This window comes from Notothenia rossii, assembly GCF_949606895.1.
Source record: "Notothenia rossii genome assembly, chromosome: 8".
Taxonomy (NCBI): domain Eukaryota; kingdom Metazoa; phylum Chordata; class Actinopteri; order Perciformes; family Nototheniidae; genus Notothenia; species Notothenia rossii.
In genome coordinates, this window is record NC_136906.1 from 58,942,605 (window position 1) to 58,957,171 (window position 14,567).

The 14,567-nt window shown below is 41.5% G+C and overlaps 1 protein-coding gene across 4 annotated transcripts in view; it reads left to right on the top strand.

Moving 5' to 3' along the window:
* cep128 (centrosomal protein 128) overlaps nt 1-14,567 on the top strand; it is a 93,322-nt gene that overhangs the window by 70,023 nt on the left and 8,732 nt on the right. For all 4 annotated transcript variants that reach the window (XR_013801539.1, XM_079644079.1, XM_079644078.1 and 1 more), the window contains exons 21-22: nt 1,713-1,762; nt 4,799-4,822. Coding sequence is in view for 3 of the 4 variants with exons in the window: in XM_079644079.1 (XP_079500205.1) it covers nt 1,713-1,762; nt 4,799-4,822 (74 nt within the window). In the remaining variant the exon portion in view is untranslated. The remainder of the gene's footprint in view (nt 1-1,712; nt 1,763-4,798; nt 4,823-14,567) is intronic.

Genomic DNA, 14,567 nt, shown 5'->3' on the forward strand with positions numbered 1-14,567 from the left:
TCATTCAATGACAACCTCATTAAAGCAGTTACTGATTAACTGCCTGCATATTACTGAAGGCTTCTTGTCACCAACTCGTTGCTGTGTGTTGTGTGCTCACGGATGCTTGTTAAAATGGCTGTTGCTCTGTATCTGATGCATTGGTTTTTTTCAGTATCATGCACACTGGCATGTCTGTTTATGATGACAAATGTTTTAGGAAGCATCCTAATCTGTGTGAACTTTCCGACTTCTGGAGACAATTTACTTGTTTTCCACTTCCCCACTCCCAATTTCTTTCACTGAGTTTCTCCTAATGAGCTGCAACTGCCAGAGGAAGAACAACTTGTTTTTTTAGCGCTTCATTTGAACAATGCAGTGAAATGGGTCTAATTTGTGTTCCATTAACAGAGGGAAAGAGAGAGTTGAAATTTGATGTGGAAAACGCATGTTTGTAATATCACGTTTGAATTTTTGAGAGTCAATGGAATCGGCAGAAGTAAAAAGCTATCGTTAGCCAAAAAAAACCTGCGTCACGGTCACATGGCTACGTGCAATGTAGGGCTACTTATAAAACATCATTATCTTATTTTGCATGTGTTAGTAGAGAGCTATCGCATGAGGAAATATTCATTTCTGTTTTCTTTTCAGCCATGTTTAAAGCCGGCATTAAATCCGTTATTTTAAGCAATGCACTATTCCAAAATCAAAACAGAAGTTGGCACAATAAGTATTCTTTATTGGGAGAATAATTACGATTATCTACGATTTATATTTGACAATGATTCATACACATCAAAAGGTTTTTGAACATTTTCTTTCTTTTTTTTTTAGTTCCATTATGAGTTGCCATCTTTTTATTAAAACACAATTATAAAAAAAAAAACACAAAGCAAAAAGTTTGACAGGAATAATGCGGATCGGAGAAAACATGAGTAAATATTGTGGCATTTGCTAATTAAGACTCTACTGCTAACTGAAATTAGAGTTATTCCTTTGATTCAACACCTCATTAAGCAAACAGCCAGTGATTGTCATTAAAAACAATTTGTTGTTGCAATCAACAACAAACACAGGCAGAGTTTCTCTCTCCACCTGTTCAGGCAAATATAATCCACTAGAAGCAAACTGTGTTTGCATTGTAACATAATGGGATGTGTAGCATTCATTACATGACCAATGCACTGTTATTCTTTTGATGGTATGCTGTAATGTTAAGTGAATTAAAATAAATGTATATAAATAATTTACAAGGCAATAACATATTTGTTTATATTTATATAAATATTTAAATGTTATTCCAGTTACTTGAACCTCTTATGTTCATATAAATATTTGTATTACATTTTTTTCTAAATTTTAATTACTATCACAAAACCCAATTGATGAATAAAGCATTCTGATGATTCTGATTTATAAATCTTTTTTTCCTAGAAATTGGTAAAACTGATCATTTTGGGATGTTTCTATCAAGTTGATCCTGATCCTCACCCATGTAATTTAAAGGGGCCATGTTTAGCTCACTTTCAGGTTCATATTTGTTTTTCCTTCCTCTACTGTGACATATTGCCTGTGCTGCAGCACCTCTTTTCACCCTCTGTCTGAAACCAGAGTCCAGTCTGCTCTGATTGGTTAGCTGGCTGGCTGCTGCTGAATAAAATCAATCCTGCACCTTTATTGAATCCTATGTCAATACTTGGACAGGAAATAAACTTGAATCTTCTTTGTTTCAGAGCTGTTGGACAGGAGTCGCAGGAAGGAGGAAGAAATGCGGAGCCTTCAGGTTCGCTTTTCTGCTCTTTATTAATCCCTATTTGTTTGTGTCTGTAAATCTGCACCCTAAACAGATTTTAAATATCCAGCTGGCCTCATTTCTACTGCGCTGCCAAAAAGAGACAGCTGGTACTATTTTTATTTATACATCACATTGCCTTCAAATTGTGTTTTGCATATCTTTTGGGTGTTTCTGAGTAACTGCTGGGCTGAGTCCTGTGATGCAGTGCTCCAAACATTAGTACAAACAGCCGTGCGCTTGAGAGACTGCTCGCAGCCGTGCTTGGACAAGTAGCTAATTACTGCAGACACCAGGCCTTGGAGTTTAAAAGCCACCGGAGGCCTTGTCTCTGTCTTTCAACACCGCAGCATCTTCATTTGGCGTGCCACCAACTCACCTCGTCTGCATCACATTAGCCCCCAGTGCCTCATCGACCCTTTGCTCACCGTTAAACTACAAAACACATATGCTGCGTCTCAATTCTCATACCTCTGTACTAACATTTGCGATTTTAAGTGCATCCCAATGGGAGGTATTGCCAATGCAGAATCTGTATGGTAAAACATTGGAAAAGCTGGACACGAATCTCACTCAACAATCACCGCCTTGGCTGCAAAACGGAAGTGTGTTTGCTCCTGTGATCACAGCACTATACAAATAAAAGTGAAACAAGCGTTTCTTTCAGTATTTCTTGAACGTACCAGTATACTGGTGTTGAAAACAAGCCCCCATTCATTGTATTGGGTTAATTGAGCAGTCTGTTATGGCTTGCTACAGCGATTAAATTGTTGCTAGCGATCTAGCTGGTTAACAGCGCTGATCGTCACTTCCAGGAAAGGAGCGAAACATGCGATTTGAGCTACAGGGTGTGATACAGTGGCGTGGAGATGACGTATTTTTGTAAGCCAACCTGGAATAGCATAGCAAGCGCACCCTCGACAAAAAGCAATGGGATTTAACATTGTATTTTGGAATATTGAAGAAAATAAGATCTGTGACAAACACATTTATCATAGTGTTTTTGTTCAGCAGGATAATCTCCACATATTACAAGATTTGTTTTACTTTCAAAATTGTAACTGCAATCCCAGAAGTAAAAAGCTAAAGCTGTATTCAAATAATGATATGCAACAGTGTAAAACTTTATTTTCAATACACTATAAAAATACAGTTGACTTCGAGACTACGGACCCGGAAGTGGTAAAATGCTGCACCACTTTTGAAACACTGCGCAAGTGTTCACTGTACGAAGTAGAGAATCCGCATTGAGACACAGCAATACTCTCACACACACTGAAATGTCCGCTTAGCATTCGTTCCTTCCCAACGTCTGTCTGTACCTCCGTGTTGAACTCACGGTCCCATCTGCGGCTGCATGATGGGACCTGCCAGAGCTCGCATGCAATTAATCAGCCTTCTCAAACCCGGCCGAGCTTTTAATTATGATGGATGAGGAGAGAGACGTGTAGAGAGGGAAGGCAGAGTGACTGAGGGATGTAAACGAGTGAGGGAAAAAGGAGGGTGGGCTGATTTTTTTTTTTTTTAAAGTACTCTTCATAGAAAAGCATCAACACATTAGAGGCAGCCGGCTGAGGGGGAAGAGCAGGTGTGCGTTTGAGTGGCAGATAAGAGGCATAGCATCACTTATGCATCGTTAGTGAGGGAACATCAGTCAGGAGCGGGATGAGCGGCGGGAGCGGCCTTGTCTTTGTGTGTGTGATAAGAAGCATGTTGTGAGCAACACACTCCCCAGCGCCTTCATTTCCTTCCCTTGTTACCTATTGGTTGCAACACTATATTCCTCTCCTCTGCCTCTACTCTCACACACACACACACACACACACACACAAACACACACACACACACACACACACACACACAAACACACACACACACACACACACACACACTTGGTTTTTCTCTGCTAGTTTACCATTTAGAGAAACACTCACCATATGGCTTACTTTGCTATTGGTTATCATGGTTACACAACAGTTCTATAATGCATTATAAACACACCTATATTGGTTAATAGTCTGGTACTGTATACCACTGTATAAAAGGACTGGTCAATATATGGATATTGTGATATGAGTCTACTGTAGATATGGCCTCAGATTTTCCATATGCTATGTTTTTCTGTTTTTAAAAGGTGCAATACAGTAAAGTGAATTAATTCTCTGAACTTAGCAGACTGTTATCATGACTAATATTTACCTTTGCCTACTTATTCATTAAATTCACATTACTGTTGATTATTTATCTAAATTCTCTTTGTGTTAATATTTCTTTAAGCATCAATGGTCACATATATATCCTCCGAATATTGTTATCGAAATATATATTAAAATATATTGTGATACAATTTGTTTTCTTTTTTCCTCCTGTCCTTTTGTAAAACTGCTGTAGAGTAATTTCATCTCATACATATTCATAGTGCTTTAAAAAAAGATGTATAACACACTATAAATCATGACTCATTATGAATACTTTTAGGTGTACTGGTACACCTCTCCATTGGTAAAAAAACACATTATATTTGTATTTCTTTACTTAGTATCAGAAACCTGTATCCAGTCTAGGAAACACTAGACTTTATTTGTAACGTTGTGTGCATTTACAGTGACTGTTGCACAAACCTATCAATTCATAAAGAAGAGATCTAAAAACAAGAAGATGTTTACAAAAAATAAACCTCCCTTCCACTTCTTCTGCAAAAATGGAATTCAGTGAGTGACCAAAAACAGGTTAAATGATAGTTATAAATAAAATAATTGTTCTGAAACATCATAAATATTTATGATGGCTTATAACACATTATATATTTAAAGGGGAGGCTTTGGCTCAGGGTTAAATGGTCGTCTACCAATCAGATGGTCAGTGATTTGATCTCCACCCCTGCAGTCCACATGTCGCAGTGCCAAGGGGCAAGATACTTAACCCGACTATAAGTATGTACATAATGCATTAAAGACATGGAAGAGTTTCCCTACTTAATTTTATATATGCATATGAAGTAATATTGCTCTGATTGTGTCTTTACAGGAAGGTGTATTGGATCTGGAGATGGTAAGTTTCTATCTATTTTATCAAAGTAATGTTTGCAGTTAAGAAAAAATCAGTGTGTATATTAAGGTTTAGAAAGCTCGAGGTGTTAAATTAGATCAGCATGACTCGATGCAGCTGTGTAGGCAGGTTAATGTAAGGCTGTGTTTGTTTAGCAACCCATAGAGGCTAACACGGGGTGAGAACTCACTCAATCAAGGCCCGGCGCTCCGTTAATCATCCCGCGTCACGCTAATGGGGTTAATATCCAAGCTGTACTGACAATACAGTATTGACCTCACCATCTAAGCTGCTAACGTTCACCAAACATCCATAATAAGCTATTACACAGAATAACTTAGCACCACGGAACGCTTCTATTGACCCGAGCTATTTCTCACTCTCTTGAAGAGAATACATAAATAAAAGTATCTGACACACGCTGTCCATCAATCACAATTATGTGACACCCTTAACCTTCTTAACCCTTCAATTAGCTGGTGTCAAAGAAGAGGAAGTACCTCGGACAAATCATTTTTCTGCTTACCGCAACGTCACAGCGGCAGGATGATCGACCCATCCTTTGTTCGGCCATAGTGGTGGGGATCAATTTGGGTGGGGGGGACCACTTGTATCTCAGTGTGCTATTTAGTGTAGCATCAGCATGACGCCTTGTAACAACCAGGCTTAAATGCTCCATCTGAATAGGAGGGCTATTGAAACATACAGGATTGGGATGAATAGACTGGAGTGTGGTTATGTAATCACAGATTAGGCTAAGTGTGTTGTAACAAAAGTCCTCAATTAGCTTTTGAATTGGTCCAGCTCTATGACATAATGTCTGTTAGCTTGAAGGCTTAAATAGGAAAATGTATCTGCAATAGCAGGAGGGAAGCACCTATATTGCCTAAAAAATATCAATTTTTCCGGTCCTGGTAGCCAAGTGGTTCAAACCAATCATACCTCTACATTTTTCTCAACTTTTAGAAATGTTATCTATATCCTTAGTTTAATCACTTAAAGGTAGGGTAGGTAATTTTGGAGAAACCAGCTCGAGTGCGCTAGAATTAGAAAATACACAGCTGAAAAAAATGTGCGACTTCCTTACAGACCCCCTCCTCCAACACACACGAACGCGCGCATGACCAATGAGGGCACGAGATAAGTTTGTGCACAGATGGAAGGCTGACAGGCAGGTAGGCCATCCAGTTACTTTAGCCGGGCCGGTGTCGGTACCATATGTGTTCGGGGTACCATATGTGTTCGGGTCCGTCTCTTACCAATGACGTCACGCATTGTTATTGGCGTTGGAACCGCTGCTACTCATAATGTGTATGTAACGTTATGGCTTTAAAAGGAACAAAGCCTTCCGTTAAGCTGTTTTCACTCTCACTCTTATGGTGATAGCCGCACAGCAATTTCCCCGCAGGCTAGGCAGTCAAGAATAGTCTAATTAGCTTCGGCTTGATGTGGAGATGTGATTTGATGTGTCGTTTGTCCCCCAACTCCTCTCCAAAGTTGAGATATGTAATAAAATACTCAGGGGAGTTTCCTGAATGTTCATGCCCAAAGCCAAGCACTAGGCCCTGGGTAAATGAAGACTAATCACAGCTTAAAAATTTATTAATCATGATAGGTGTTGGGCGAGTTACTTTTAAAAAGTAACTAGTAATAGTTATAGTTACTGCTCTCAAAAAAATAACTAGTTACTTTATTAGTTACTAAATTATAAAAGTAACTAGTAATAAGTTACTTTACTTTACTTTAAAAATAATACAAATACAAGTTGTTGTGTTGTTTTTTGCTGACTAGTTCTCTGAAGGCATGCAACAGACTCGACCGTTGCGATGGGTAGCATGTCCTCAACAACATACCTGGCAATCAATCTGTTTAGTTGACTCTGGGTGACATGTGGCGATTTAAAAAAAATCGTTTTTTGGCTGTTTAGATGGTTTTGCTCCATCTGGGTCACTGCCGGTGTCGGTACCATGTGTTCGGGGTCCGTCTCGACGTCAATGACGTCACGCACACCAATTTCCCCGCAGGCTAGGCAGTCAAGAATATTCTAATGAGCTTCGGCTTGATGTGGAGATCTGATTTGATGTGTCGTTTGTCCCCCAACTCCTCTCCAAAGTTGAGATATGTAATAAAATACTCAGGGGAGTTTCCTGAATGTTCATGCCGAAAGCCAAGCACTAGGCCCTGGGTAAATTAAGAGGCTGATCTGGGGCACTTTTGTCCACTTTCCCTGGTGCTAGAAACTCGAGTCAGACATCCCTGGAATCGTCTCAGAGAGTAAATGATCAGTGGGGCCATCTTTTTACTGAAACATGATGTTTCAATGTATATTTCCATTGAAAATGCTAACCGCTAGCCGCAAAGCTAGCATTGCAGGCACTGAACTTTGGAGTATGGGAGTACTTCCATTCGCTTCGTCTTGTCTGTAGATGTGATTTGATGTGTCGTGTGTCCCCCAAAAATAACAATCGACAGTGTAAACATAATATATATATATAAATATATATATATATAAAAAGTAATATCTTCTACATATAATAACGGACAAAGTAAAGAATGAAGTGTAGGCTATGTTTAAATGTTCGGAATTTGACCGTGTATGATGGTCCTCTTGAGTTGCCGTACAGCCAATGGCGTACAGCCATTGCCCCGTTTTCATGTTTTTTTCACATGTTTTTCACAAACATTTTCACACGCTAGGAGTATTGGAATACTTCAACTCGGTTCGTCATGATCTGTATATGTGATTTGCCCCCAAGCACCCCTGGGTAAATTACCGTACAGCCAATCACAATACGTCATTGGTAAGAGACGGCCCCCGAACACATATAATAATAATAATAATAATAATAACTTTTATTTATATAGCGCTTTTCAATAACCCAAAGTCGCTTACAAAAAAAATTAAAAGTACAGAAAGGGGGTGAACAGGCAGAAGACAACATATTGGACAAGAAAATTGAACATGAACATTACATGAACAGGCAAAGGACAACACAGGGGGGGAGCAAGCATAGGACAACGAGCAAAAGACAACATAATGGAAAAGAGGAAAGAAAAAGTTGATGAATGTATGTATAAGAGATGCAGCGTGGGGTGAATAAGAGATACAGCGTGGGGTGTGAGTGAAGTCAGTGGGTTGGGGGGTAGGGTAAGTTGAAGGCTTGGGAGAAGAGGTATGTTTTCAGCTGGGTTTTGAAGGTAGACAGTGTGGGAGAGTGGCGGACAGATTGGGGGAGGGAGTTCCAGAGGCGGGGTGCTGATCTGGAGAATGCTCTGTTGCCAAATGTTTTGAGTCTTGATGGTGGTACTGTGAGGGAGAGAGTGGAGGAGGATCGGAGGGCTCGGGGGGGGGGTTGTAGGGGATGAGGAGGTCAGAGAGGTAGGGGGGGGCTAGGTGGTGAAGGGCTTTATAGGTGAGGAGGAGTGTTTTGAAGATGATGCGTTGTTTGATGGGGAGCCAGTGAAGAGAGCGGAGAACGGGAGTGATGTGTTCACGGGTCCGGGTGTGGGTGAGGAGGCGGGCAGCAGAGTTTTGTACCATTTGGAGTCTATGGAGGGAATGGGAGGAGATGCCAGTGAGGAGGGCGTTGCAATAGTCGAGGCGGGAGGTGATGAAGGCATGGATGAGGGATTCAGCAGCACGGGGGGGGAGGTAGTGTTTGATTTTGGCAATGCGGCGGAGGTGGAAGTAGGAGATCTTGATGATGGAGCTGACATGGGGGTCAAAGGAGAGGGTGGGGTCCAGGATAACGCCAAGATTGCGTGCCAGGGGGGAGGGGGTGATGGTCGAATTCTCAATGGTGAGTGAAATGGGTCCTGTTTTATTGAGGGTTGATCTGGTGCCTATGATGAGTAGCTCTGTTTTATCACTGTTGAGTTTAAGGAAATTGTGAGTCAGCCATGTTTTTATTGAAGAGATGCAGGTTTCGATATGGGTGAGGGGAGGGTTGTGAGGGGATTTGGTGGTGATGTAGATCTGGGTGTCATCGGCGTAACAGTGGAAATCAAGGTTGAGGTTGCGAATAATGTGACCAAGGGGGAAAAGATAGCAGATGAAGAGGAGGGGGCCGAGGACTGAGCCCTGGGGGACCCCCTGTGTGACTGGGGAGAGGGCGGATGTGTGGCCAGAGAGGGAGATGAATTGTTGCCTGTCGGTGAGGTAGGAGGTGAGCCAGTCGAGAGCGGAGCCCTCAACACCCTGTTGGCGCAGCCTTTGTAGGAGGATTGAGTGATTCACAGTGTCAAAGGCTGCGCTGAGGTCTAGTAGTAGCAGGATGTTGAGGGCACCGGAGTCTGCAGAGGAGAGGAGATCGTTGATTACTTTGACCAGGGCTGTTTCAGTGCTGTGGAGTGGGCGAAAACCAGACTGGAGGGGTTCATAGAGGTTGTTGGACTGGAGGTGGTACCCCGAACATATATGGTACTCACACCGGCTAAAATGATTGGTCGTGCTTTTCACAGTACTACGGCTTCCACAGATTACATTTTTTGTAATGCTGTCAAAATTATCGCGTTAACGGTGGTAATTAATTTTTTGAATTAATTGCGTTAAAATATTTAACGCATGCGCAGAATGGCCCGCGACATACATCCCACCAGTGGCAGCGCCAGGGTATGGCTGGGCTACAGCCATGCCAAGAAATGGCTTAGCCCCACCTTGAAAAATGTTGTTAAAGTAAGCAAAATAAAGTCCGCCAACTCGCGCGGAGTAAATTGCACACAGTAAGATTGATTTCAGTAGCCACTTGCCTGGAAATACTGAAGACTAGAAACGGTTTTGAAAACTTTTGTCACGTAGTGATTGTCTTCTCAATAGAACATCTTTGATAATGTCTTCTGGCCAATCGGAATCAAGATAACGGCGTGGTGTTGTTGCACGAAGTCCCGACGGAGAATACTTTTGCTGTAGTACATCTCTATACATCGATACAACTACGTGTTGATAGAAATCCACACGTAATGAAATAAGACCCCACGGTTTGATGATTGATAGGTGTGTGGGCTGTCTTTCATTTTGACACACAGAACAATGTTATAATAAACATACGTATACTGTATGTTAAATGGATATATATCCGCCTTCTTTCATTTATCTTTCCATTCCCACAACAATATACATAAAGAAATGGCATATTTTGGACATAGTTCGAATGGTGATTAATCATGATCAGTGTTGGGACTAACGCGTTACAATGTAACGCATTGATGTAACGCAACTTGTTGCGGTAACTAATAACGTTATTAGTTACATATTCCCATTATGTAACGCTGTTATAGTTACTGTGCTTTAAATGGGTGCGTTACTGCGTTACATTATGTGATGGGACTGAACCGAATTTCCCTGCGGATGTAACTTACAGGCGAATACAGCGATGTCCTCTCACAGCACCATATAAAAGTGAAAGTAACCAGAGAGGAGTGATGATTGGTTAACGGGGTTAACCAATTACCATTTGGTTACCATTTCAGGGTAAGCCAATCCGAGACAGAGTTGGGCGGGTCTTGCCTTATGGGGAAAATACACACACACGAACACTTGCTAATGCTAACACACACACACACACACACACACACACACACACACACACACACACACACACACACACACACACACACACACACACACACACACACACACACACACACACACACACACACACACACACACACACACACACACACACACACACACACACACACACACACACACAGGGCAACGCTCACCACAACGCTCACCACCAGCACACACAATGGCAGATGCAAGTTTCAGCGAGAGCAGCAGCGCATTTGCAACTTGGAAATATAACCACTATTTTCAATTTGTGGGGATAAAGGACGCAACAAATATTAAGGTAAAATATAAACTGTGTGCAGGACAGAAAGAATTGTCCACTTCGAATAACAGCAATGCCAATCTCCTGAAGCACCTAAGTAATGTACATGGGGCTATAAAACTAGTCGCCAAAGACCTCACCGTCTCAACCACCGGTGTCGGTACCATTTGTGTTCGGGGTACCATATGTGTTCGGGTTCCGTCTCTTACTACACCTATACTCCTAGCGTGTGAAAAACATGTAAAAAAAAACTGAAAACGGAGCAATGGCTGTACGGCAACTCAAGAGGAACATCATACACGGTCAAATTCCGAACATTTAAACATAGCCTACACTTCATTCTTTACTTTGTCCGTTATTATATGTTAGGGTGACCAAACGTCCTCTTTTGCCCGGACATGTCCTCTTTTCACGCCCTGTCCGGGTCTGGTTTCCGGGGGGGGTTTATAAATTCATGAAAATGTCCGGGTTTCGCGGACCGTTTGCATGTACTTAAATTGACTGGCGAATTGCACAGAATACTACGGTACTCTGTTGCGTGTGTGACGTAATCCCTGAGTCTGAAGCTTTGTGGGCGGCTCTACAACTACGCTGACACACAAACAGAGGAAGGGGACAGAGCGGACCGCCGCTCACATTCACAATGCCAAAGCGCAAATGTAATTTTACAGATGAATTGCAGAAGAAATTCCAAATGTACCGGCCCGGTCGGAACAAATGGGAGGCGGAGTGCACCGTGTGCAAAGCTTGCACATACGTGTGTGTGTGTGTGTGTCCAATAAAGGTGCAGGCGATCTTAAAGCGCACATGGACACAGACAAACATAGGAAAGCTGTGCAAGGTGAGAGTTTGTCGGCAAAGTTGACAGACTTCTTTGTTAGACCAGGCAAAACAGAGGATGCTGTAAATGCAGCGGAGGGTGCGTTTGCATTTCACACTGTGAAACATCACAACAGCTACAGATCTATGGATTGCACAAGTGCCTTGCTAAAAAAAAGCATTTCCAGACTCTGACACTGCCAAAAAATTCAGTAGTGCGCGCACTAAAACCGAAGCCATTGTCAATGATGTTATAGCGCCCCACTCGATTGATGTCGCACATGAAGCACTTAAAGAAATCCAGTACTGTGGTGTTTCTACAGACGGGAGTAACCTAGGAGCAGTGAAAATATTCCCAATCATAATCCAGTACTTTGACTGGAAGAGGGGTGGCATGCAAACAAAATTAATCGAGTTTAAAGACACACCAAATGAGACAGCAGAAACCATTGCACAATATCTCATTGAAACATTGGCAAAAAACAATTTGTCTGAAAAATGCATTGCATTTACTGGCGACAATTGCAACACAAACTTTGGAGGAATCCTACGTGATGAAGGGGGAAAGAATGTGTTTGCAAATTTGAAGAGGTTGCTGCTGAAGAACACTCTGATCGGTGTGGGTTGCCCAGCACACATATTGAATAATTGTGTTCATCATGGGGCAGACACAATAGATATTGACCTTGAGAATATCATGTTCAAAATCTACCAGTTCTTCCACATTTACACTGTGCGCACTGAGAGCCTGAAGGAGTACTGTGATTTTGTTGACATTGAATACAGAAGGATGCTTTCTCACAGCAAGACAAGGTGGCTGTCATTGTTCCCAGGCATTGAGAGGATGATACAGATGTTTCCAGCCTTAAAGACATTCTTTCTGTCTCAGCAAAAACCACCCACAGTGATCAAGAAGTTTTTTGTAAACGAATTCAGTGAGATCTACCTCTGGCACATGCACTCACTCATGTCTGCGTTCCACACCCACATTCAAGACATGGAAAAGGAGAAGAACTCCATTATGGAGGTAAAGAAAATCATGAACAGCATCCACACCATTCTTCTTGAACGCAAGAGCAACAACTTCATGTCCCTTAAAGTTAAGGGACTACTGGCACAAAAGCGTAGTGATGGACTTGGTAAGGAATATGACCAGTTCTGTGCTGATGTGCAAGGCCTGTACAGTACATGTCTGGAGTATCTGGAGAAGTGGATGACTCCCATGGAAGAGTTCTCCACATTCACGTGGATGGATCTGAGTGAGCCACCAGAGTGGAATGATGTGGAGGCCTGCATCAAGTTCCTAGGAGAGAAGGGGGTGGTAATTGATGATGTCAAGTGTTTTGACCAGGTCACCAATCTGAAGAGATTCACAGAAAGGTGCAACCGTGATGAGGAGTTCAGTGGCCTGCAGGTGCACCAGAGGTGGACCAAATATTTTGAGGAGGCCAAAAGCATTGCATGTTACTCAGAACTACTGAAGATTGCACAGTTTGTCTTTGCACTTTCCTCTCACAATGCAAATGTTGAGAGGGTTTTCTCACTGATGCAGAGCCAGTGGACCAAGGAGAGGAACCAGCTGTCTGTTGAGTCACTGAAGGGGATTCTATTTGTGCAATACAATTTGAAAGACATGTCTTGCAAAGACTTTCATGCTTATTTGTTGAGCAACCGAAACCTGCTGGGAAAGATCAGCTCCACAGCTAAATATCGATGGGCAGACAAGGAGGATGAAGAAGAAAAGCAGGATGAAGAAGATTGAAGTATGCAGCTATGCAGAGAGAGAAAGCTATGTAGCCGTGGGAGAGAAACTTTAAACTTTTAATTTTAAATTGGGACCCTAGAAAAACTGTTTGAAGCTAGAAATATGTGAAAAGTTGTCGTTTCACTGTGGTTGTTTACAATGACAGGGCCTGGAATTGTGTTTACAAACATTTAAAGTAGGCTTATATTTGGTTCATGGTGCCTCAAAATGTGTTTGGTTTGATTTAGGTAATCAAATGTTATGTTAGGTTATGTTCACTAATGGCAATTATGCAAATGTGAAATCCAAAACTGCATAGTGCACTTTTAAAATAATTACATTAGTATCTTTGTGAGGTTACTGTTTTATTGTTTACATTGACAAGATACAAAGAGATTATTTGTTAAAGCTGGATTTTCTATTTTCTACTATTTCATATATTTTGTTATTTATTTTTGTCTAGTAAGACTTGAAAAGAGAGCTATTATTTTGTTACAGATTGATGTTTAAGTTATTCTTGTGCATTTGAGATTTGTCAGAGATAATTTTAGGTATAATAAAGCATGTTGATTGTTGAGTAACCTTGGTTTGGTGTGTCTTTGGTTATAGAGAGATATTATTGTGTTATATACAGTAAAATAATATAAATAATAATTGTATATCCATACAGAGGAGGCATACTTTAAAACAATAAGGCATCTTTGAGTAAACGTTGAGTATCATTAAGTATCTCGAGGCTGGGGGCAGCATGTCCTCTTTTTTGGAAATCAAAATATGGTCACCCTATTATATGTAGAAGATATTACTTTTTTCTCCGTCATGTTGTTTCCATAGCAACAACTTCAAACAGGAAGTTAACCTAAATTACATTTAAGACACTGCAACGAAAGTAACAAAAACAATGTAAAATGTTTGTGAAAAACGTGTGCAAAGTCTCTGAAAACGGAGCAGTGGCTGCGATGCTAGCTTTGCGGCTAGCGGTTAGCATTTTCAATGGAAATATACATCGAAACATCATGTTTCAGTAAAAACAAGGCCCCACTGATCATCTACTCTGAGACGATTCCAGGGATGCCTGACTTGAGTTTCTAGCAGCAGGGAAAGTGGACAAAAATGCCCCAGATCAGCCTCTTAATTTACCCAGGGCCTCGTGCTTAGCTTTGGGCATGAAAATTCAGGAAACTCCCCTGAGTATTTTATTACATATCTCAACTTTGGAGAGGAGTTGGGGGACAAACGACACATCAAATCAGATCTCCACATCAAGCCGAAGCTAATTAGAATATTCTTGACTGCCTAGCCTGCGGGGAAATTGGTGTGCGTGACGTCATTGACGTCGAGACGGACCCCG